Genomic DNA, 26,398 nt, shown 5'->3' with positions numbered 1-26,398 from the left:
GTGAGTAAACAAAAGTTGAGAGACATTTTGATTGCCCAGATTTGCACGATATCTTAGAGGAGAGCTATGATTAGAAACCGGAATTCCTAACTACTTCTGCCTTACAGTGTGTAGTGCCTATTTAGTGACTTAGAAAAACAAAAACAGCTTCTGTATTCCTGGCATTAATCTAATCTTGTTTAGGACTTTCCAGTTGGGAATCTTAATTGTAAGAAACAGAAATATACCCCAGCTACCTCATATAAAAAGGAGAATTCAGGGAAGTAAAATGAAACACAGCTGGTCCTGTGGGAACTGAAAAGCTGACTGAGATCTCAACTCTCTCAGTCTCTCTCCTCCTCTTCTTTCTCTCCTTCCCTCCCTTTCTTCCTCACCCTCTCTCCTTCTCCCCAATCCTTCTTTCTCCTTCTCTCCCACTTTGTCTTTCTTTCTCTCACAGGTAACCACAAAGTCTCTCATCTCAGCTTTGCAGGGTGTATTTGCTTCATTTTCAGTTTTTGTCTCAGTTGGTTTCCTGGCTTACTCATTGGCTTATCTGTTCCTTAAAATAGCCACCTCAGCCCCAGAATGTACATATTCTTTTTCAGGTCCATTGCCCACCATTGGCTGGCTACAATTTGTACTTTTTTAAGTTACTGACAGAGAGCCTAGCTCAGATCACTGATGAAGTCAGGTCTCACAAGGTATACATTGTCTGCTAAACAGTAAGTTGACTTCCTTTGTGTCATAGAAAGGAAGTTGACTTCCTAGAGATACCTGGTCTAGACCATGGTGAGGTTGGGGGAGGGAAACGTAAGTAGGATAATAGGATTCTTAGAGCTGTGGATGAAAGGATGGGATGAGTAGATGTAACCTGCTTTTTACATATGTAACAATTACTGGCTTTATATTTCAAATAAAAATTATTTTGTCTTGTTCACTCCTAAATAATTGGATGGCAAAGACTGAAAAGATCTTAGCATGGGACATCATATCCTATACATTTGTGCATTAAGTTCCATTAATTGTGAATGAATCTCTGAAATGATAACTTGAGATACTTGATAATTCTTATTATCACTTCTAGACACATGCTTCTAGGGGCTATTTCTTTTTGGGTTTTTTTTTTTGGGGGGGGGTCAGTTCTATTAGAAAAGGAGCCTCCTCCTGAATTCATTCATATATTCATATTCATACATATCACAGACTCTGAATTGTATTATGTTCCAGGAATTTTGGTAGCTATGAAGAGATAACGTTGAACATGATACCTAAGTTCCGTGCGGTAAAAGAACTTTAAATTTTGGAAACAGCTATACCTCTTGCAATTAATTAGAGGTCCGACTGTCTTTGTACCTTTGAACCCTTCAGCTACTGCTCAGTCACACCTATTTGACGTGTCTTCTTTTTACTAGGTTTTTTTCCTAGACCCTGGCATACATACAAATCTCTTCCCACTTATTCCTAAAACTACTGCAGTGTTGTTCTATGCTTACTACTCTATTATGCTGCTCTCAGTAAAATCATCAGTTACCATTTGTTGTCAAGTCCCCTGGACACTGCTGATAACTTCTTTCTTATGGAGATACTGTTAGCTTCTAGGACTCCACTGAGTTATGGGTTCTTTTTGTCTTTTTAAGCTTGCCTTCTCAGCCCTGGTCATGGGCTTCATTTTTCTTTTTCTGCCCTTTAAAATGTTGATGTTACCAGTATTTCAGTTTTGACTTGATGCTCTCTTCATGATCTACTTCATTCTAATTTATAAGATTACTATTTGTGTGACAGTAACTTCAAATTCTGTATCTGTAGCCAGAGTATTTCCTTGAAAATAACTTGTATTACTATATTCACTTGTAGATTATCTTCACTTGAGGTCTTGTATATTACCCTCAACATGCCCCTTAATGAACTTGACTTCTTCATCTACAAAACAAAACAATTGAGATTATCTTCACTTGAGGTCTTGTATATTACCCTCAACATGCCCCTTAATGAACTTGACTTCTTCATCTACAAAACAAAACAATAAACATTCCCCCAACCCTGTTGTCCTCGGTGTTGTTTTGGGTGACTGGTTGTTCAGCCAGTTACTACTGAAGCTTAAAAAGCTATGATGATGGCTCTTTCTCATGCTCCATGCAGTTACGCACAAGGTTTATTGCTTGAGTCATCCAGATACTTCTCCAGTCTATAGACTTTGGTCCATCCACCCTACCTTTGCCCTGTTTCTGACTTTTAGATAACATGACTGTAATTGCCCTTCATAGGTTTTTCTGTCTCCAGTTTTGAAATCTTGCAGGTAGTTGATAGAATGGTTTAAACTTGAGTATCGTGTATACTTCTTACAGTCTACTTTATAAAAACAACCTTCACTGGACTCCCCATGGAAGCGTTTCTTGCTTCAGTGCCTATTCCTGTCGTCTTTTTATCAGGTTCCCTGTTCTTCATCTGACTATGGCCTGTTACTCTCTGAGACTAATCTTAGGTATCACCTGTTTCAGGTTGCTTCCTCTGATTTGTTGTCCTTTCTCCTCTTCATGCTGGATCAGATCACTTATTGCCTTGCAATAGCTGATGCATTTCTATCATTTTACTTACTGCATTTTTTTATATTTGTATATATGTGATTCTTTTCACAAGACTGTGAGCTTCTTGAGGCATGAACAGTGCTTTACTTATCTTTGAAACCGCAGAACTTGGCTATGGTGGGCACATGATAGATCTTAGTAAATGTTTAGTCAATTAATGAAAGAAGCTTCCAGTCTAGAAAGGCACATACATATGAATAACTCTGTAGAATTAAAAAAGAAAAATTTAATGTTTATTTTTAAGAGAGAGACAGAGTGCAAGCGGGGGAGGGCAGCGAGAGAGGGAGACACAGAATCCAAAGCAGGCTCTAGGCCCTGAGCCATCAGCACAGAACCTGATGCAGGGCTAAAACTCACGAGCCATGAAATTATGACCTGAGCGAAAGTCGGACGCTTGACTGACTGAGCCACCCAGGTGCCCCTGTAGAATTTTAAATAGTGCTGTGTAGACAGAGAATGCAGGGACTGAACATTCTCTCTATGGAGAGAGATGTGCTTGTGAGGGAGGACTTGTTTCATGGAACATGTAAGTTTGAGCTGGTACTTGAGGGGAATTTGATAGAGATTCTTGCTAAAGAGGAAAGATAATCCATCCTAAAGGATACACAGAAGAGAATGAGTTCTGCTCATGGAATAGCCAGGTATTTCAGAATCTTTTCAAAGGTCATTTTGGCAGTAAGGAGGATAGAAAAGAGGGGAGGCAGAAATTGTAGTCTTGCAGGCTATAGTGAAGGTCTTGCCTAAGGCTTTAATGGTGAAGAGGGGAAGGACCCAAGAGATATTTAGGATATAAAATGTAATTGGTTGGATGTGACAGTTCCAAGAGGGGACAGTCCAAGATAACTCTGAGATTTATCTTTTCAGTAATTGGATAGGCACTGATGCTTCTTTTAAGTAAGGGAATATAGGAGATATTTAAGGTATGTAATGAGTTTAATTTTAGACATGATGAATTTGAGGTACCCATGAGAACCTTAGGCAGAAATGTTAAGTATGCAGTTCAGTGTAAGTTTTAGAAACTCAAGAGGCATATGTGGGCTGGAGGCACAGTTCTGAAAGTCACAGACAGTACATAAGAGGTAGTGAAAAGTGGTGGATTAGAAAACAAAGTTACTCAGGGATTGGATGTATAGAAGATTCTATGACAGTGAAAACAGAATCCTGGGAATTGCAGGCTTTTTTTTTTTTTTTTTTTTTTCTTAAAGATGATCAGGGCATATGTACAGAGCAGTATTAATTTTCCTTGATCCCTTTACTTATTTTGAAGGAGAGAGAGAGAGAGAGGGAGGGAGCACAAGTAGGGGAGGGGCAGAGAGAGAGGGAGAGAGAGAATCCTAAGCAGGCTTTACTCTCTGCACTAAGACCAATAATGGGGGTCGATCCCAGGACTGTGAGATCATGACCTGAGCTAAAATCACCAGTTGGGACACCTAACCTCCTGAGCCACCCCATCGCCCCTCCTTTTATCCTTAACCACTTTAACAGATTTCAGAAGTTTCCTGTTTGTCATCCCTATTTGTGATTTCCTAATTTTTTTTCCTTCCTTTTTTTACCCATTGGATTCTTCTAGAGACTATTAGCTTATTCTTCTTTAAAGTGTTTGTTGTCAGACTAAACTAGGGAAAAGGAAAGGCCTGACTTAGATATGTGAATTCAGGTCTCTTCCATGAAATGGGCACATGCATTTATACCTTTGCTTCCACTAAGTAATAGACTGTTGCCATTTTTAAAACATGTTACTCTTGGTTTATCTTCTGTTTTCCCACTTTTGATAATGACATAGTTATAGGTCAACATTTGGCATCTTTAAAACAGCTGTGAAGTTCTGACGATAAATTACATCTTGGACCCAGAATCAGATAAACCTTAGCAGGTGTTGGTACTGTGGCAATACTGAGGACTTCCTGGCTCATTTTCATGGGGGTTATTGCCACTCAATTTTATCTCATTGTTCCCTTGCAGGCATGTTATTCTTTGATATCCAAATTTTTCATTTTTCAAGAAAAGCCTGAAATTCTGATTTGTATGTGATGTTTTAAATGTTTATTAAGAATTAAAAAAAAATCATTTGTTGGCCAAATAAAACACACCACTTTTTCATCCCTTTCTCCAACCTTAAATTGTTTATAACAAAGATCAACCAGAGATCAACCAAAGATCTCAGAATCACCTACTGAGATATTTGAGATATATTTGGTTCTATTGCATATTAGGATAAGAGAGGAAACTTGACTGGAAGCCACAGAAGACTATGGTGGAAAAGGAGACAGGTTCAATCCCTTAGTTTGGAAGATTGAATAATAATTGGGTCATGAAGTCAAATGGGCTGAGACTTACTCCACATGCAGTAAGTATTCTGACAGTGAATTTTCCTTACCCTCTCCTCCTTGTTTGCTGAGGTCTTGATTCTGAACACTTAGGGAGGATATTTTTCTATTATTTTATGCTGAATATTTAAGTACAGAATTAAAACACCCTCCTTCTCCTCTCTCTCTCACTCTCTCTCTCTCTTTCTGTGTCTCTTTGTTTCTGTCTCTGTCTTTCTCACACCCTTCCCACTCTACTTTGTTGTTTTGCCCCAAGAATGCAACCCAAATAAATAATGTTTCTGTCAGTTTCAAGTTCAGAACACCTAATTTGTTAGGGCTTACGGTATTATCTTGATTTATTTCTTTTTGTTGGGTCAATTTTTATAGGAAGTCTCCTACTCATTCCATGGGAAAATCAGAGAAATATATTGGAGCTTACCTTTGGCTTTTCTGCTTTTTCTTCATGGGAGGGAGGAGTAATGATTCTTGCAAGTGGAACTGTCATAGTTTTGATTGTGCATGTTTTAGCAACAGCTTTTTCTCGTAAGTAAATAAATTTCATTGGTATAAAAATTAGAACTTACAATTAAAAATTATATTTAAGGGGCACCTGGGTGGTTCAGTCGGGTGAGTGTCCAGCTTCAGCTCAGGTTATGATCTCATGGTTCCTGAGTTTGGGCCCCGCCTAGGGCTCTGTGCTGACAGCTCAGAGCCTGGAGCCTGCTTCAGATTCTGTGTTCCCCTCTCTATCTGCCCCTCCCCACTCATGCTCTGTCTCTTTCTGCCTCTCAAAAATAAAGAAAACTAATAAAAAATTTTTAAAAAATTATATTTAAAATAGTGCCACAAAATGTTAGAATTTGATGATTAATTTTTGAATTCACTGGCTTTTCACCGTATCATAGTAGATTATAAGAGGTATTTATTTACTAGGAGCCTTGAATAAGGGAAGTGTAATTTTCTTTGGGTGGAGAGGGGACTCTAAGTGGAATTGAAGTATGTGCTGGTATATTATATCAACCAAAATTTTGATGATCTAATAATTATCCATATTTAGGTGACACATATTTTTTATATGTTTGTAGTTTATCTTAGAGTTTTCTGTGTCAGAGTGGTTGATCTCTAGTTTCCTATACTAAGATGAGAGATTATGAAATTTGTGAAATGAATTTAAATAGTTAATTTTAATATATAAAAATAGTTTTGTGTTTTTTTTTTTACATTTTATTAAAAGTTGCATGAATTTTGAGTTTGACTTTTAGCATTTGTTCTTTTATGACTGATGGCATCTTGTTATCATTTTCTCTCTTTGTGAAATCATTTTGTACTTGTGATTATTTATATGCAGTTTTTAAAAGATTTTTCGGTGAGCAATTTTCAGTTTACGAATTGGGGGAAAGGTATAGAGATTCCTATCTGTTTTCTGCTCTCATATACATGTAGTCTCCCTTATATATCTCTCACAAGAATGGTAGATTTTGTGGAGGCTAAACTTAAATTGATGCATGATAATCACCCAAACTCTAGTTTACCTTGGGGTTCACCTTTGTTCGTGTTGTACATTTGGTGGGTTGCAGCAGAAGTATAATAACATATCCATCATAATATCATCCAGGGTGTTCTCAGTCCCCTAAAATTTCTCTGTACTCTTTACTTGTTCATCTTCCTATCTTGTCTCCCTCAACCACTGATGTTTTTATTGTCTTCATAGTTTTGCCTTTTGTAGAATGTTATATAGTTGGAATCATACTGTATGTAACTTTTTTATATTAGCTTTTTTAACATTGTAACACACATTTAAGGTTCTCCATGTCTTTTCATGGTTAGATAGCTCATTTCTTTTTAGTGGTGAATAATATTCCATTGTTTGAACGTACCACAGTTTTATCTACTCAGCTACTTTAGGACATCTTGGTTGCTTCTAAGTTTTGCCAGTGATGAATACACTTGCTTTAAATAAATTCTGTGCAGGTTTTTATAGGCATGTTTTCATTCCTTGTGGGTAAATACCAAGGAGCATGATTTCTGGATCATATGGTAAGAGTATATTTAGTTTTGTAAGAAATTGCCAAATTGACCTCCAGAATGGCATTTTACCTTTCCACTAGCAGTGTATGAGATTTCCTGTTGTCCCACGTCATGTCAGTATTTGGTGTTGTCAGTGTCCTGGATATTGGCCATTCTGATAGATGTGTGGTGGTATCTCATTGTGGTTTTAATTCACATCTCCCTGATGACATATGATGTAGAATATCTTCTCACATGGTTATTTGCGTGTATATCTTCTTCAGTGAGGTGTCTATTAAAGTCTTTGGCTCATTTTTTAATTAGGATTGTTTGTTTTCTTATTTTTGAATTTTAAGAGTTCTTTGTATATTCTGGATAACTCCTTTATCTGATGTGTCTTTTGCAAATATTTTCTCCTAGTCTGTGGCTGATCTTTTACTTATTGTGATACTATCTTTTGCTGAACAGAAGTTTTTAATTTTAATGAAGTGCAGTTTATCATTTATTTCTTAATGGGTTGTCTTTGGTGTTGTAGCTAAAAAGTCATCATCATGCTCAAGGTCATGTAGGTTTTCTCTTATGTTTTCTTCTGGAGTTTTATAGTTTTGTCTTTTACTTTCAGGTCTTTGATCTATTTTGAGTTATTTTTTATGACAGTTATAAGATATGTTGTCTTAAATTCATTTTTTTTTTTTTTTTTGCATATGGATGTTTATTTTTCCCAGTATCATTTGTTGAAAAGAATGTCTTTGATTATGTGTAGTTTTTTGGAAGTTCTTGAATAGTGCATTTATCCCTTACAACTTACTTTGTTGCCATTTATAAATGGAATCTTTAAATATATTTAGGGATAACATTATAAATAGCCTTGAGCATTGGGCTTAAATTCAGTAAACAAATGATATTCTCTGTCCTACTTTTAAATCCAAGGGTACTTTCTCTTGAATAGCCTTAGCATCTGTGAATCTTTGTTCAGTTGGAGTTTTTATTTTTGGAAATTACCAGAACTTTAGTGAATAAAGTTTGTAATCAGTTTTGGGTAATACCATTTTGATGGAAAAAAAGTAGCTGACTGTAAAGAAAAGAGATTGATTTTCTTAACTGCAAAATTGCCTTTTGAAGGCAATTTCAAAGGAGTTTGCTCTAGAGGCTTTATCTTTTCTGTATTTCCACTTTGTAAATCTTTTTATTGTGATACTTAATCACTGTTCTATGTTGTCATTACAAGTGTATTTTACTTATTTAGTTTGTGAGCATATTGAGGACAGAAACTGATACATCTTTGTATAATTAAGGCCCAGTACATAACTATGTAATTATTATAGAATCATATGAAATCCCCCAAAATAATTATTTTGAATAGTTGTTCTTATATAAAACGTGCACGTAACCACGCAAAAAATAGGATGTTAAAACTCATTACTTAGTTGCATATTTAAAAGAATCTTTTTCTTTTCTTTTTCTTTTCATTTCTTCTCTTTTCTTTTTGAAAGAGACACATGTGAGTAGGGGAGGGGCAGAGAGAGAGGGAGACACAGAATCTGAAGCAGGTTCCAGGCTCTGAGCTGTCAGCACAGTTCCCAACGTGGGGCTCAAAACCATGAACCATGAGATCATGACCTGCACTGAAGTTGGATGCTTAACTGACTGAGCTACCCAGGGGCCCCTAAAAGAATAATAGCCAAGTGTATGTTGCTCTACTGTGAACTAATGATAGGAAATTTTTAATCCCAAATTATTTTCTGGGGTGTAAACATGGAGCATGTTTGTGGGCTGTTTATTTTGTGAAGTGGTTACTTAAGAAATTCAAGTACGTTTGCTATGTACGTAAATTTTGTGATTATTGTGTATGTTTAAACAATTTTTTAATAAAGCATTTCAAGCATTAAAAGTAGGAAGATTAATGAATTCCCTATCCTCATGCCCAGCTTAGACATTTATCAACACATGGGCAGTTACGTTTTATCTATATGTTTTTTCACTTTTTCCCCAGTCTCTACTTACAGAATTATTTTGAAGTGTATTCTAGATATAGAATTTAATCTGTAAATAATTCCTCATGTGTCTGTAAAACATAAAGATTCTCTTTGTTAAAATATAACCATAATGTCATTCTACCAAGTAAAAAATAAGCAGTAACTTAATATCATTAAATATCCAGAAAATATTAAGAATTACCCATTACCCATTTCTCTTTTCCTTCCTCATCCTTTTTTCTCTTTTCCTTTCTCCACTGTATTTCCTTTAAAATCAAGTTGAATAAGCTCTACATATTGCAATTTTACCCACAGATTCTCCCAAACCCTCTTCCTTCCTCCCTTCCCCCCTTCTCTTATATGGGTTTTCTCTTACCCTTCATTTGTTGAAGGAACTCTGTGTTTTTTGCCCTTTAGTGTTTCTCACAGTCTCGAGTTTTTGCTTAGGTCATCTCCGTGGTGTACTGTAACATTTTCTCTAGTCTTCTGATTTCCTGAAATCAGATTCAGGTTTGATTCCCCCTCCATACAAGAATATTTCATAGATGGTGGTGTGTTTTTTTCTTTCAGGAAGCATATGATATCTGGTTTGTGTTCGTTCTTTTTCTCCCTCCCTCCTTCCCTTCTTCCTCTGCTAGACCTCTAATATATTAAGGATTGCAATATGGTGCTATTCTGATTCAATCATTTCTTCTTTATTATATGGAATATTTCCTTAAAGAGAAATTAAATTTTCATAAACTGTCTGATTACCCTGATAAATGCTTAATTCTGTGCCACTTTTCAAACAGAGTTGCACCCTTTAAAGGTCATTAATGGAATTTAAAAAAAGTCTTCATATTTTCATGAACTCAAATATTTGAAGTGCTCCCGTCCACTGCAGTTACTAATCTTAGTGATGCCATCTTTAACCAATTAAAGCGTTTTCAGGTTGTCTTGAGTCCTTTTTTTAAAGTTTATTTGTTTGGGGGGCTCAAACCCATGAACCGTGAGATCATGCATGACCTGAGCCAAAGTCAAGAGCCTGACTGAACCACCCAAACGCCTCTCCTGAGTCCTTCTGACTTGTCCTCAGTGGTCTATAGTAGCTTTCTGGTATATCAAGGTACGCAGGCCCAGTTTAAACTTATTTCCTGCCCCAGTCTTGGAATCAACCATTGCTTCAATAGCCCTGGTTTGCTTTAGTGGAACTGTCAACACTATTTTTCTACTGAAGCACACTATTAGATTTTCATTGTTATTGTTATTAGAGTGCATATCACTAATGATCCACAGTTGAATAACTGTATTGTAAAATCACTTAAAATAGTTTCTCTGTGTGGTTATTCCACATTAGTAGTATATAGTTAGATTGATTTTACTTTGCTTTTGATGGTGTAAACGTATTTATACCATTACAAAATCAGATCCACACAGCAAAGTATTTTTAGATGTCTAGTTCTTATAATTGTCTCCTCTACCTCCATTTTCTTCATTCCTCATAAATCATTTAAAAAAGTATCTGTATATACTTATATTAAAAAAATAAGCAAATGTGTGTTTATTTATAACTCTCTTTCTTAGGTGAATGATAGCTATACATACTTTACTAATATGTAGTTGAATTCAGAATAATCAGGGTCAGTATGCTGATACAAAAAAAAATGCAGTTTGTGTAGAATACATAGAACTGGTATTTTCCGTTCTGATATCTTGATGGATTCTAGTAGCACATAATTAGAAATTTAACTGTCTTATTCTTTGGTACGTTTAAAATTTTTGCGTTAATCAGTTATTTTTTAGGGAATACTTTTCCTTTTTGTATGTCATATATATATACGACATGTGTACACATATGTCATCTATATACACACATATGTTTGTCTCCTTCATAAACAAATTAAAAATAGACCTTTATCTGCCAAATGGAAACATTAGGAAAAGAATCTATTTTGCTTCTTTTTGATGGAGATTGAAGGTTTATTATTTAAACATATCTCTATTATTTTTGAGATTTATTACTTACATAGACTCCAAAACAGTATGTGTAACTAGAAATATGTAGTCTCTGAAAATCTCTTTTGATTAATTTATTTCATTCTTGTGTATCTACTAGAGACCTTTTATTAGAAATTCGGGAAACTTTGATAAAGTAGTTTTTCAATTTGAGGCTTTGAGTATTTATTGGAAGTCTGTCAGGACTATTCTTTGCTATACTGCCTCATCCACATTTTAAATAATTTTATGATTTTTCCTGTATAAGAGAAAGTGTTCAGTTAATACAGTCTTTTGTTTTCTTTTGTTTTCAATACTACAGTTACATCAAGACTCCAATTCAGTGATTCCCAGTGTATGGGCTGTGGGGATGAGAAGAGGGTCTGCAGCCTATAACGTAGTTTGTATCCTGAATAAACAAATGCATATTATGAATGTACCTGCTATTGTTTTCAAACTGTGTATAGGTATGTGGTAATTGACAGTAATCTAGTTTAAAAAACAGTAATTTATTGTAGCTTGTATATTCTTTGTCATTGGATGCTAGGAGTCCTGATTGTGTATAATTGTGTGGTAGTCTATGACCTTTTATAACTACTGCTCTAATAAAAAGTGAAGGGTTTGTTCAAGCGGTCATCTGTATATTTGTATATAATTCATTCTTGAAAATCTGTAACAGTTGAACAATACACTTTTCTTGTAAGGGAGAAGGTTCTATTACCAGAGAACTAAAAATACACACCCCCGATTGGGAGAGGTAGGAGAAACTCCACAAGTATCCAGTGGCTGTTACCTTTGCAGGTTGGGTATTCAGCCATCTTGGAGACCAGGGTCATTGACTGAGGTGTCTACCCTTTCCACAGGCCCTCTATCTCCCCTGGCTCAATACACCCGATCACAGTAGTCTTTAACTATCCTCCCAAGAATATACTAGGTATCTTAAGTAAGAGTGAGTGGAAGAGGGTCTTTATTCCTGTGTCCCTGGAGTGTGAAAAGCGGGGTTTGGGACCAGTTGCCCCAGCAAATGTACTCATGATCCCTGTGTGGCTCCTGTTCTGTGACTTCCTCCCTGAAAAGGAAATAATAAGGTGGGATGCCGTGAGCATGTGTTGAGGCAGCCTAAGGAAAGCTTTTTTGTACATCAGTCTCGTGGAAGAACAAAGTCCAGCTTTTTGAGTGATTTTTGAGAGTGGGAATTTGGTATGGTTTGTACTAGAAAGAATGTATAGCTCTGCTTAAAGCCATAAGGTGAGGGGTGGAGGAGCACTTCAATTTAGGCTGCTTTTCCTTTTCACTTTTCCTAGACCTTCTTCCTTTCTTGCCATTTCCCCTTTCCCCTCCTTTTCTCCCTTCCCCTTTCCTTCCATCCCCTTCGTTTTACTTCTCTAGTTAGTAAATTAAATAGTTACATAATTAGTGAACAACTTCTTTGTACCAGGCTTTGGTTAAATTATTATATAATGTTGAATAAGACAAGGTTCCTATAGTTACAATAAGGCCACTCTTCTTATGAGTACTTATTTTTTTTGTTAAGTAAAGTTTCATAAGAAGTAAGATTTCATAAGAAATCATATGACTTCTGTGACCCAAATTGGCGCTGAAGTAGTATCAGTTTTAAGATACTCATCCCTATCTGTCTGGCTGCCCTATGCCATATAATGTGTTCAGATATACCAGGTCATTATAACTCTGAGGGTGGTTGACCCATTCTAGTGAGACTTACATCACAGTCTGACGTCCATGTTGTGGGAGCTCTGACCATCTGTTTTTTATGTGATCTAAAATAAAATAGCTGTTTCCACTTAGTCCCATTCTCCTATAGCCAGGAGAATCTGGGTCTGGCTTTGCATTGAAATAGCTGTGTCATTATGAAGAAAGTTACTTAATCAATCTATTACAGTTAGATTTGACTTGAGAGTCCACTTACTGTGCTAATGGGAATTTTGGATCAAAGAGAGTGATTTTGCAGAGGTTACACAGAATGTTAGTGGTAAACTGACTCTGTTTTCTTTGTGTTCTTACTACTATATGATGCTACCCTTACTATCATAAGAGACTATGGTGAGGAACAGATGAAATAGATATCAACAGGACTTGATAGGCATAAAATATTACAGGGAAAATTATTTCCACTTGCTTCCTGTTGTCAGGAGGCATTATCCTTTCTTGGTTCTTGAACATCTTGGAAGCAGGGGTCAGTTTTTATGTCTATGTGTCCCTGTGCTCAAAGCCACACTGATGTGTATAGGTGTCAGGACATACTCATAAATTGAGACCCTTGAAATTCTTTCCGTTACTTATGTAGGGTATACATGGTTATATTGATTTTCTAATAAAAATTATATACTTATATTCAGACCAGGGATTTATTATATTCATTACAAGACATTTTCTGACTAATATCTTGGAAAGCGTATTAAATTGATTAATTTTTGGATAAAGGGAAGCACTCGTTGATGATTTTAACATTCTTTTCTTTTTGTGATTTAACTTTAGGTAGTTGTCAGTGACAAATTTTAAGGTTTAATAAGGAGCTGGGATTTCCCTAGAATCAAATCTCACTTTTATGCTTACTAGCTTGCATGACCTTGGGCAGTTTTTTATTTTAAGCTTCTCTGTGCCTTGGTTTCTCTCTTGCTAAACTAGGAATAATTGTGATTAAGGTAAAATTGAATACAAGACCAGGGACTCATTTACTCCCCACAACAGCCACATGGGTGAGGAAATTAAGGCATTTGGTGATTACCCAACTAATAAATAGTAAAGGTGAGATTTGCACTCAGTCTAACTCCAAAGTCCATACTTTTGGGGCACTATGCTGTACTAAGTTCTTGATTACTTCATAAAATGTTCTGAGAAATAAATGAGATAGTGTTTAGAATGTTTGGTACAGTTTTGGTTCTCAAAGCTTTTTGAATTTTTGAGTTGTGGAAAAGGTTTTGTGGACCTAGTGATTAAGGAAAATTATAAATAGGTAGTTGTTCTTAGTTCTAAACAGTTCTGATAGCTTGTTAGAAATGAAAGAATCACAGAGATAATGGATCAGCATCTGCATTTTAAGAGTCTGTATTTAAGGTCCTTAAAGTTTGAGAAGCACTAGAGTAGATGATTTTGAAAATTTCTTCCAATGCCTAGTTGATAAGTCCGTGATTTTAAGGAATCACATAGCATGGGTATTTCGGTGTTGATTATTGTATTTAGAGGAGAAAATGATAATATGTCAAGTATTATTTTAATGTAAATCACTGTAATAGAGATATGTTTCTATTTTTTGGCTTCCATGGTAGGTCAGTTCTTGAGGTAATGAATACTTATTTGAATTTGTAAAAAGTTTCTGATGTGGTACAGAATTATCCTAAATTTTATCATCTTAGGAAATAATTAGAACTCAAGATTTTTATATGGTTATGGTGTAAGATTAGTTGTTTTTCTTAATCTCACCAAATAATAACATTATAATATCAACCAATTACATTATATCTGGGAACACTTGGAATAATATGAAACTTTCTAGTTTTGGACAATTCACTATTCTGGTGTTTCCATGAACAGTTTAAAATTTGACGTTAACTATAAATGAGCTCCTGACTTGCTTGATTTGACATGCTTAATTTTATTAGTCTCTGGAATATAAAAATTTCTTTCACAATTAAAGAAAGGGTCTTCTCTTGTAGAGTTTTAAAACTATGACAGTAATGTCTATTTTGTTCACTGTTAAGTCACTAGTGCCTGGCATATTGTGATAGATATTGACAAGTGTTTGTAGAATGAATGAGTAATAATTCATTTTTTTGATCATTTTGCTACCATTTTCAAATGAGAAGAGACAAGATTCTGAAAACTTATGTTTTAGACATTCGAGCATCTACCATGGTAACTAACTGCTGCATTAAATAATCTTCCCCATGTTAACTAACTGTGATTCTTCTTTAAAAATTTTTTTAATTGTGAGATGTATGATTCACATAGAAGAAATATTACATTTATTCAGTTTAAGGCAAACAGTTGATTAAGAAATAGAACCCTACTGAATATTTGAGAAGCCTCCTGTGGGTTGTCCTCCAATTGCATGCTCCCTTCCTTTATCTACAGAGGTAGCCAGTTTGCTTCGTTTCATTTTTTTTTTTTTAATTTTTTTTTAACGTTTATTTATTTTTGAGACAGAGAGAGACAGAGCATGAACAGGGGAGGGGCAGAGAGAGAGGGAGACACAGAATCGGAAGCAGGCTCCAGGCTCTGAGCCATCAGCCCAGAGCCCGACGCGGGGCTCGAACTTACGGACCGCGAGATCGTGACCTGAGCTGAAGTCGGATGCTTAACCGACTGAGCCACCCAGGCACCCCTGCTTCGTTTCATTTTAAAACCTCTTAAAATATCCAAGCAGTAAGTTGTTTAGTTTTGACAAACTGGCTAGCAAGCATAAATCTAACATTGTAAAGAAAGAATAATATTGTAAATATTAGGCCAGATCTCAATGGAGAAGGTAGATTGATTAAAGTATTTGGGTCATAGTCTGGTTTCAGCTTTCCTGAGAGTGTATGAGAACTCTTTGCAGGGAATTCAGTGGATAAAGTTTTGAGTGAATCTTGGGAAATAGCATCTGCTTTCCATAGTTGGGCCTCTGGCAGTACTGTAGTGTGGATCAGGTACTGGATGTTCAGCAGAAGGATTGGACTGCTTTTGTATTTTAAATCCCCATGGTTTACTTTCAGCTCTTAGAAGTCAGAGACCACTTCTGTAGGTGAAATAGTTTCCCCAGCTGATTCAAGGAGGAAATCATGAGGTCAGAGCAGAAACTTCATCAGTGGGTGTTCTGTCCTCTGGTGAAAAAGATAATAGTGGCCAGAATGAGGAAAAAGGATAATAAATACAAACGAACAAGATTGAAGTAGCCTTATATAGAAGAAGAAATATTTAAAATTTCCACAGAGTGACATTAAAGAGGATATGAATAAATGGAAAAACATTACTTGGGGTAGGAAGACTCATTATTATAAATTATACTTAAATAAATCTTTTCTAAGATTTCTGTTCATGTGTCATCTAGCCGAAAGCTTCTTATATAGTCCTATATATATAACTTATATAGCAATCATATGTAATTGCTTTATTTTTCTCCATAGCACTTTTCCCTGGCTGATATAACTGTACATTTATTTATTACTTGTTTTTTCCCCTTCTGGAATGTAAACTTATGCAAATGTGTAAATTTATGAGAGTATGCTTATCTCTCTCTTTTCTAGAAAGTAGTCTTATGAGGATATGTTTTATTCCTTGTGGTTTCCCCAAGCACCTTCAGCTTATAGCACATAAGAAACATTCATTGACTGAGGAATGAATGAATAAATAAAACTGTTCTTTCTCTCATAATCCATAGAACTTACTGTCTATTCCAGTTTTTTGGTCATTAATTTTGTTCACTTTAGCATCTTATAATGCTTTCTATTATTTTCTTTTGGTTCAGTGTCTAATTGTTTCATTCCTGTAAGACATTCTTCTCTGTGCTCCTTGATGGCAGGAATGGGACAAGTGCATCCTTTGTAGGCCTCACAGTACAAGGCAAATGCATGTAGGAACTTACTGAATTGAATACGTTTATTTATTCGTAAGGACTTAAATTGCTAAAATCCAGTTTGCTTTCAACAAAAGGAGTATTTTAAATATATAATACAGTATAATTCTAAACAAAACAGGGTTTTTTGTTTATTTTTAAGGATTGAGAATTTTGGAGATTTTTTTGAGCTCATGGTGTATTTTGGTAACTGAAAATTGGAAGTTGTGCAATTATAATTTTATAAATTTCTATGTAAATTTGAGTAAAATTTTCAGTGAGATGTGGATTTCTTACCTTGAAATTTTAAGTTTTAAAAAATGTTGTTATACTGTATTTCTGTTGGAACTTAGTTTTAAGATGAAATACTCTAAACATGTACAACTTTGGAGGCTATTTAACCTTTTATATATATGTGTGCATATGTAAATGTTTTTATAAATACTTTTTTTTATCATTTCTCATGCCAGCATATCATTCAACAGTTTGTGTAATGATTGCTTTTGTGCTTTTACATTGCCACTAGATTTTTAAAAAATCATTGCTGATGTAGTATACATCCCTTTCTACATATAGATTCTGTATATTGTTTCTTAGAGATAAGTCTCCAAGAATGTAGTTAACATTTTCAAAAACAAATTATGTAACAAATACTGCAAATAGTACTGTATATGTTGAAAGGATGTAAAAGTTTTGTTTTTTCTTTTCTAATTCATATGGAAATTTATTTATTAAAAATTATTTTCCTTTTCTTTATTTCAGACCAGTCTATCCATATGGGGATGGGGAAGCCTTGGCATTGTCCTTTCTCTAATAACCTTTGGACCCTTTGTAATATTTTATTTGGCATTTTATATCCTCTGCTTTGTGGGTGGGTAAGTATTCTCAAAGATAATCTTATAATTGCTATGTCATACTCTGTTGTTAAAAATTGAAACAAATGACCATGAGACCTCAAGAAGAAGAAAAAAATGACCATGAGAAATGGAAGTATGGTTTGTGAATGCTCTTTTTTGCAAATTATTTTTTACCAAAGTTAAATGAAATAAAATGAAGATACCTGGTAAAATAAAAGCAATGTAATGGGGGACACTTGGGTGGCTCAGTCGGTTGAGCATCCGACTTTGGCTTAGGTCATCGTCTCCCAGTTCGTGAGTTCGAGCCCTGTGTCGGGCTCTGTGCTGACAGCTCAGAGCCTGGAGGCTGGTTTGGATTCTGTGTCTCCTCTCTCTCTATCCCTCCCCCCCATTCGTGCTTGTGTGCGCTGTCTCTCTCTCAAAAATAAACAAACATTAAAAAAAAAAAAAAAAACAATGGTGATTGTTATTTGTATCAGAAATATGCGTAATAATTTTCAAAAAGCTTTCAATTTCCAATGATATAAACTTTTTGTATAATTTGACAGTTTTAAAGAGTTTTTATTCCTTTTAGTGTTATTACCTTTTAGGAGTGAAAAAATTTTAAATCTATTATATTAATAAGTTATATTGAGATGATTCAAGTTTTATATAGTATAGAAGATACTGTTTCATTGATTAGACTTCAAACAATGTTAATTTCCCTTGGGGAATGCTGTTACTTTGTTATAGAAAATTCAAACAACCGATTTTGCCTTTTTCTCTTCATGTTTGTTTGGTTAACAGTGTTTATGCTTTACCTTGAATTGATAATCCTTTACAAGAGAGGTTTCAGTCATGATTTAGTATAGCTTCCTATATGGAGCATTTGGTATCAGATGTGAGTTGTATATGAGAAAATCTATAGAAAACAGAGGTAGATGCTTGTTATTTAGATACTCAAACCAAGGTCGCTTAGCTGAGTATTTTGTTGTTACTATGTGTGTGTGAATGTACATATATGTTTGTGTGTGTGTCTGTATTTTTAAGATACGTTTATGTAATTGTGGAATGAATACCTTTGAGTTCTTTTTTTTTTTTTTTTAAGTTTATGTATTTTGAGAGAAAGCAAGCAAGCACGGGCACCAGTGTGGAGGGTGGGAGAGGGAGAGAATCCCAAGCAGGCTTCTGGCTGTCATCGTGGAGTAGGCTGACATGGGACTCAAATTTTCGAACCGTAGTAAGATCATGACTGAGCCAAAGTCAAGAATTGGGTGCTTAACTGACTCAGCCACCTAGGCACCCTCTTGAGTTCTTTTTAAAAAATCTTTTGAGACCCCAAATATTTGGAAGAGCTATTTGAACCTATAGGTTTAGAGAACTTAGCTGAATTGAATAGCATATATAAACTGTGTCCTGAGAGACTGTGTAAGATACTCAAGAACTGACTTCTAAATGTACATAACACCACCCACCTCTTTCACAATAGGGTTTGAAAGTTATGTGTAGCCATTTTATAGGGAGTGCACCCACTGTTTGTAGAACAAGTGAGAATCAAATCAAACATTTACCTCAAGGACTATTCCTAAAACTATATTTCAGATTGAATATTTTCATCATTATTGCTTAGATATGATACTATATACTGAAGCAATTAGAAATAAGCCATAGGAATTAGATAAGTAAAATTTTGAATATCTTTGTTGATTATAAAGATGACTGAAGACTTTATAGGTCTACAGCCTTCTTTGCTTCATAAATTAGACTTCTTTGTTACAAATTAAGACCAGAGCAGCATGGTTGCATAACTATACGGTTGCACCTCTTCTCTATAGGGTCATGAGTGATTTTACCGATTGGAAAGGAGACTGTTTTGACATGTTTCTCTGAAAAGGAGAGATTTCTTCTGTTCACTAAATGAATAAAACTTTGGCAAAAGTGATGGAGAAGGATTTCAGAATATTTTCCAATATTTCATAAAGGGAGGAAATTGCAACTTTATTTGTCAGCAGGAGCTCTAGGATCCTTTGGAAGGTGGAGGAGTGGAGAATCATTTCTCTTACACGAAAGTGCTCCATATAAAGTTTTGGAAAAGGGGAAGGGTGATGAGTCCATTCATTTCAGGGTCATGGTAACTTTTCTTGTTCCCTTTGTGAGTCTGCAGATTTATCAAGAAGTAATCTCAAAATATTTTTTAGACACTTCTAAAGTTCTGTAAATTTTTAGATAAGATGGAATTTTGAAGGGTGTGTGAAGGCCACTAAAACTCTTTGGGTAGATAATATGAAGAGTCACGTGGTAGGGTCTGAAATTCTAAGTTGATATTATATCATAAATTGATTGGATGTTCTGTCCCAGGTTGTTGATCTCCATGAAATTCCCTGCTATGGTAAGGGAACTTTAACTTAAATACTAAGGGCTTCCCAAAATTGTCTCAGGGGGTTAATTAAGCATTTCTCAATTAACTCTGTTATGGTCAATGAGTACCATAATTCCTGAATCACATCTTTCCTATATTGTCTTTAACTACAAAGAATGATTGTCTTTTCTTTAATGTAACTTTGTATGGTTTAATGCTTTATGAATTGTAAGAACGAAAATAGGTTTTTAAATATCAATCTTAAGTAAAATAATTACATTCCATATACTAACCATTTCTTAATTTTAGTGCTTTTTTATTGTACAAGTTTTTAAAGTTATTTTTTTCCCCTTAAAAATGCAAGTTTGAGAGGAATTAATACATTTCCTATGGCAACCACCTTTTGTTTTTGTTCTGCAGTTTGCCCTTCTACATTGTTGCTAATGTATATATTTTGCTTATAGTCAAAGCTAATTCCTTATTTTCTAATAAAAAGAAAACTTTTGGAAGGAAGATCATTTAGGGATTTTTTTTGTGTGTTTTTTAAAAAAAATTTTGGGGATGCTATTGATACTATATTATGGGCTACTTCATGTGGTTCTGTTGTATCGGATGATAGAGTCATTTGTAGCATCTGATTTTACTTAAACCTCAAGGCTGAAACTATTAATTAGGTTCTTTGTAAGATCAAACTGTTCCTTCGCTTACTTTCCTACTATCATACTTTGGACAAAGGTTAGTGTTTTATCAGTCTGTTTCATGATAATATTTTTGTTAGCACTGTTAATGTAAGCATTTTATTGTGTCTGTAAATGTACATATCACTAGATAAAACTGAACTATGGGGCCAGCTTGATTCTTACTAATAATAGCAGATGCAAGACAGGTGAAATTTTTGGTAATTCTGAGGCCAGCTCTTTTAAAAAGAAACAAAAATAGAATTGATGACATGGGCTCATATGACTTGGTTTTCTCCACTCCCCTTTCTGCGTTTGTGGTGCTTATACTAAGGAGCAGATAGCCACAGAAAGCAGAGAACTTTGAGAATCTTCCTTTCAGTAGTTGAGGCTGACCATAGTTAATTTTTCACAGTTCCCTTGTCACCACAGCCTTTGAATCATTGGAAGATTACTCCAAGATCATTGTAAAGTTAGAATTTGATGTTTTTTTTTTTTTTTTTTTTTATGGATTTTAGTGGTGCTTAGATTTAAGTGGTAAATTTTAAATATAGAAAATATTGATAACGTTTAGTAAATACAGTAAAGCAGTTCTAAACCAGTTTTTGTCTTACTGCAACTCTGTAATTATTTCAAAACAATTAGCCTTTGGGATATATTTATATGTATCTTTAATTTCCAGTCTGACTTTAAACTATAAATTAAATCTCTTTCTTTCCTGTATAGCCTTTATTTATTTTATTTCCATAGTGGCAAATTATATTACTATCTCACATTAATCAGTTAACTACAGAAATGTGTGATTTTAGCTATGGATTTAGATCCTATTTGTCTTTGGTTAGCTAGCCTACTTACTTATCGAGGGCTGATTTTCCTAAAGTTTGAACTTGTTGCCCGGGATTCTTTATGAAGTATATTGTATAAAAACTTTGAAAGGCACTCTTGTGTAAATTCATAAAATATTTATAGGTGTTTTAAACTTCAGAACATAACAAAATTGTCAGTTACTTGCCTTGCCAAAGTCAAAAACTGACTTTTTAGTGAATGACAGGGCATCTATTAAACCTGAAAAATACATTTGGTGATAGATGTGTTAACTTATAATAAAATTTTATTTTTTTATCTAAAATTAATTTTTCCCCCAGGGGTTTTGTGGTTACTCTCCTGTTTGGAAAAACAAACTCAGAGAAGTACCTAGAACAGTGTGAACACTCATTTCTTCCTCCAACATCCACTGGGATTCCTAAGGTAAATAGAGTAAAGGAATGTGTGAAACCTCAAAGTCCTTTTCTATGCAGTGATGATAATGTGATCACCTGTATATGGCTTGGCAATTTTCCTGTAATTCACTAATGCTCACTGTCAATTTATGGGAGACTTCCTGATCATGCTTAGAAAATGCATTTTTAAAAGATTACTTTGAAAACTTTTTTAATGTTAGATGTTAAAAAGTGGAAATGCAAGTTTTAGGAAAAGATAGAAATTTGGGCCCTCATCCTGCTATCTTAACATAAGATTTCAAAATTTGGAATGAAGTAAATTACATAGAAACCGGAGAGAAGAAAATGGGCACTTTTCTTTAACTGACTTGGAAAATACAGCTTGCAGTTAGGCTATGCAGTATCTATAATTTTAATAATTTAGGCCCAGTTTTACACATATATATATATATATATATATATATATATATATATATATATCCAACATCTTGAATGTTGGTATATTTCTATTTTTTATATCATAACCTATAATAATAAATTGGAATTCAGTATTATAAATAAGCTTCAGATTTGCATTGCCTTCAATTGTTGGGTATTCAGGATGGTTTGTTTCATCTTGTATGAAGAGAGACGAATGGTCTGGAGTTGATACCTGTATTTTAACTTTACATTTATTAACTTGTCCATTATGTGCTAAGATGTAGGAGATGCAGAGATAGTAATATACAGTATTATTTTATATTACTGAAATAAAAGAATTTCACCCCATCCTAGTAACTTTCATATTAATAATTTTTTTTTCTTCTAATACTTAACATTTAAAATCTCTTTGAGACTTTCTCCTGGCCTCCTTTAGAATTCCTGTTTATACGTATTCTTTTGAGTTTGCTCACAAATCTTTTCGAGGAAATGAACCTTTTCTTTTTGGATTGTTTCTTAGCCATCCATTACTTTTCATTCATTGGAATGGTACATAATATAGGATGGGAAATATGTTAAAAATTAATATCCTAAATGGAAATAATAACAGTCAAGACTAGCTAAGTCTTATAATCTGTTTTTTAGTACATCATATAAAAAGAGTGATTTTCATTTGCTATTTCTAAAATGATATATAAGTATGTTTTATGAAAAAAGTCTTAGCAGTTGCATGTTATAATTTGAAGCCTATGTTATATATATATATATATATATATATATATATTTGTGCTTTGCTATTTGTTCATATTTTTAATTGAAGAGTGTCCCACTGATTTTCACTGTATTTCCAGTCCACTGATCTTTCTGAAGACTACAGAGAAATAGAGGAATTAATTTTCTTTAGTTGCTAAAAATCATCCCTAAATAAAGTTAATTAAAATATATTCATTTGGCAGCTGTGTATATAGGCTGGGAAGGGAGAAGAGGAGAGTTTAATAAAGACAATTATTAATTTGACTCACCTGAAACACTAACTTAGGGCTTTGAAGTTTAATTGAAATATAGCAACAATATCTTTTCAGTTTTCTCACATTATAAATAATATTTGCTGATTTTTTAAATTTTTGAGGATAACAATAGAATTTTTTTCTGGGTGTCTAACTTTGTTAGAGAAACTTTGAGAGCTGGTGTTTGGTTTATACCAGAGCCTTAAGAAATAGGGCTATTGTTGACTGACTTGAAGATGACAGGAAAGTTACAATGAATATTCAGTTAGAAGTGAACTATAGAGATTTTAAATTGAGAAACTGTGCAGTAAAATGTTATTATTTTCTTCAAGTGCTTAGAAGAAATGAAACGAGAAGCCAGGACTATAAAGATTGATAGAAGATTGACAGGTGCCAATATAATTGATGAACCTCTCCAGCAAGTGAGTTTTCCTTTGTGGTATTTGCATACCTTGTATTGTGTAATAAGGTTTATTTCTTTTGAAAATACTAGGAAATATTTTTTGTTATATATGTAATATGCTGGAAATTTATTATGCTGTCCTTGGATCCTGTATTTAAACATGGTACCTTATTTGAGAAATCATTCATAATGAAGGGGCTTATGTAATATTCAAGCCTTTTGTTTGAATTTGCGTTTAGAAAAAAGTTTCTTTGATAATGTTTCTAATTATTTTAAAGTTAAAATGCTCTTTAGCTGATGAACAAGCTTAGTGGTTTGGTAAATCAGACATTTTTTTCCTATTGTTTTTTAAATGGATATACTTGATTTGATTAAAAAAATATTGAGGCGCCTGGGTGGCGCAGTCGGTTGAGCGTCCGACTTCAGCCAGGTCACGATCTCGCGGTCCGGTCCGTGAGTTCGAGCCCCGCATCAGGCTCTGGGCTGATGGCTCGGAGCCTGGAGCCTGTTTCCGATTCTGTGTCTCCCTCTCTCTCTGCCCCTCCCCCGTTCATGCTCTGTCTCTCTCTGTCCCAAAAATAAATAAATAAAACGTTGAAAAAAAAAAATAAAAAAAAAAAAAATTTAAAAATTAGATTAAAAAATTTTTTTCTCCTCCCAGATATTTTTCGTTGATGTTTATTTAATTATATGATTATTATGTGTACTTTAAAATTCTAACATTTCTTTTGTAGATGAACCATATTTAGTGTACCTGATTTTCAAAAATAATACACATCAAGTTGTATTATTTGCTGTTTATTGGCTGCTTTAATACTGTTGCAGTATCCAAGGTCCTAGAATTAAGTGAACTCCTTTGTCTTTTTTGGTAATTTGACTGCAGTATATTTGAAGATATAATCTTGGAAAAGAGGTTTCTTTTTGAGAATTAGGGTCATTTGGTATTATTTTGCACCTCATTCCATTGAACTAATTAAACTCTTGATTGTATCATGGCACTGAAAGTTTATGCTTTTTGCAGACTCTGTCTTTACCTGAATATGGGTGGGGATTGACCACAGATAAGGCAGTTTTTTTAAAATCACAGTTTAGTGTGTAGAGAGTAAATATAAATTGATAAATAATCCTTCCAGGTTTTAATTCGCCACTGATCCTTTTTAAATCCTAAAGCTGTATTTTTCCCCAATATTTTTGTTTTAGGTTATCCAGTTTTCCTTGAGGGATTATGTCCAGTACTGGTATTATACACTAAGTGATGATGAATCTTTTCTTCTTGAAATTAGGCAGACTCTTCAAAATGCACTCATTCAGTTTGCTACTAGGTAAGGTCACTGTTTGATGCAGAAAAATTTAAAATATATTGTTTATACCAGTAAGGAAAATGACTTTTAAATGGAAGGGGGAAATTGATTATTAAAAGGTAAGTAGAGGGCTTCTGGGTGGCTCAGTTGGTGAAGTGGCCAATTTCAGTTCAGGGCATGATCTCAGGGTCCGTGAGTTCGAGCCCCACGTCAGGCTCTGTGCTGACAGCTCAGAGCCCGGAACCTGCTTCAGATTCTGTCTCCCTCTCTCTCTGCCCCTCCCTCCTTCTCACTCTGTCTCTTTCTCTCAAAAATAAACATTAAAAAAATTTTTTTAAAAAAGGTAAGTAGAACAGTAGTTATTATTGTGAGATAACGCTCGGATTATAGAACTGGAGCTCTAAAAACATATACTTCTTTAACCTTTATATTTACAGGATGTTGATCTTGATTAAGCCTTGATTTCTGTCTGGATGTAAGTTTCTTCATCCAGGTCTGGTCATGTGACTTTCACCCCACTTATTGAGAATACCTTTTTTTTCCCCCTCTTATCCAGATACTCTGTTTTATTTTACTGCCATGGAAGTCGTTTCAGTATAACTTCTCTTTTACTTTTGACACATACCTAGTAGAAGTACTTTTAGGGGGAGAAGAAACCAAAGGATCATTAAGTCAGTGGAGAATATTCAGTTTATTTTCAGAAGGGAGTGTAGTTTGATGAGTTTGCTTTAAGAAATTTTTAGGAGATATACTAAATTTCTTACCTTACAAAACTTGCTTATATACTACCTTTCGTATGACAAAATATTTTGGTCTCTATTGTATTTAAACTACTTGATTTTTTGGGTGGCCATTTCATATCCAGAAATTACTTATTTTTGAAAGAAAGGATTTTATGTTTGGATGAGTTTGCATTTTTTTAATTTTTTATTGAAGGATTTTGTTACCCACTCCACACACAGATTTTCCTACCAGCCTGTAGCCTCAAGGCAGGAAGTTGCATGCCTTGGCCTTCAGTACACTTTCAAATCTGAAGGTGTTGTTTTTTAGCCAGCCCCTCTTCTTCCCCACTTAAATTCTTGAAATACAATCTTGTACTTCTGACAGTCTTGGAGAATTAGAGCTTTGCCCTGGGGCTTGTATGGCATTTTCATCTCTGTGCACATAGATGTTTCCAGCTCATGCTACCCTGTCAGGACTTTTCAGCTGTAACTCATTTAATCCTGAGCTTCAGAGTAGGAGCTTAGTTCCTCAACCTCAGGTCACTGGGGAGGCCTGCAGTAATGTGTATGGTTTGAATAATAACCTTACGTGTAGAGATAGATCTGAACTCCTTCTCCCTCAGTGTTAACAGCAAACATTTGCCCAGTAGCCAGCCATCATTACAAGTGTACGCTCCCTGTGGAACACCAAAAATAAGGTATGATAAAAAGTCAGAGATTGGATTTTATCTCCTTTATTTCATATATATAGCATTATTGAGTATTGGGTATTCATTCTTTCAGGTAACTCTTCTGAATCAGTCATTCACTACTTTCTATAGTAACATCATCCTAATGACTTTTTTTTTCTTCCTTTGGAAAGGTAGAAATAAGAGTCCATTATTGATGTATCTGACGGCCTAAGTATGTATTGAAATCTAACAAATTTTAGACCTGGAAAGAACTTTGAACTAGTAATTGGGAGACTTGAGTTTGCATTCTGCTCTACTACTTAGCTATGGAACTATGAACAAGTATTTTAAACTTTTTGAATCTTTGTTTTTCTCATATGTGAAATAAGCATAATCAT

General features: G+C 34.5%; 1 protein-coding gene across 11 annotated transcripts in view; it reads left to right on the top strand.

Annotated features, from left to right (window-relative positions):
- Positions 1 to 26,398, top strand: part of SNX13 (sorting nexin 13) — a 135,225-nt gene that overhangs the window by 26,965 nt on the left and 81,862 nt on the right. For 3 of the 11 annotated variants that reach the window (XR_006197265.1, XM_042919631.1, XM_042919641.1), the window contains exons 1-5: positions 2,930 to 4,914; positions 17,147 to 17,259; positions 21,402 to 21,504; positions 23,236 to 23,325; positions 24,507 to 24,628. The exons of 1 other annotated variant lie outside the window; for it this stretch is intronic. Coding sequence is in view for 9 of the 10 variants with exons in the window: in XM_042919631.1 (XP_042775565.1) it covers positions 4,879 to 4,914; positions 17,147 to 17,259; positions 21,402 to 21,504; positions 23,236 to 23,325; positions 24,507 to 24,628 (464 nt within the window). In the remaining variant the exon portion in view is untranslated. 7 more of the 11 variants (XM_042919598.1, XM_042919591.1, XM_042919650.1 and 4 more) reach the window with 6 other exon arrangements.

Source organism: Panthera leo, chromosome A2, assembly GCF_018350215.1.
Source record: "Panthera leo isolate Ple1 chromosome A2, P.leo_Ple1_pat1.1, whole genome shotgun sequence".
Lineage (NCBI taxonomy): Eukaryota > Metazoa > Chordata > Mammalia > Carnivora > Felidae > Panthera > Panthera leo.
This window is presented reverse-complemented; position numbering and strand designations above follow the sequence as displayed.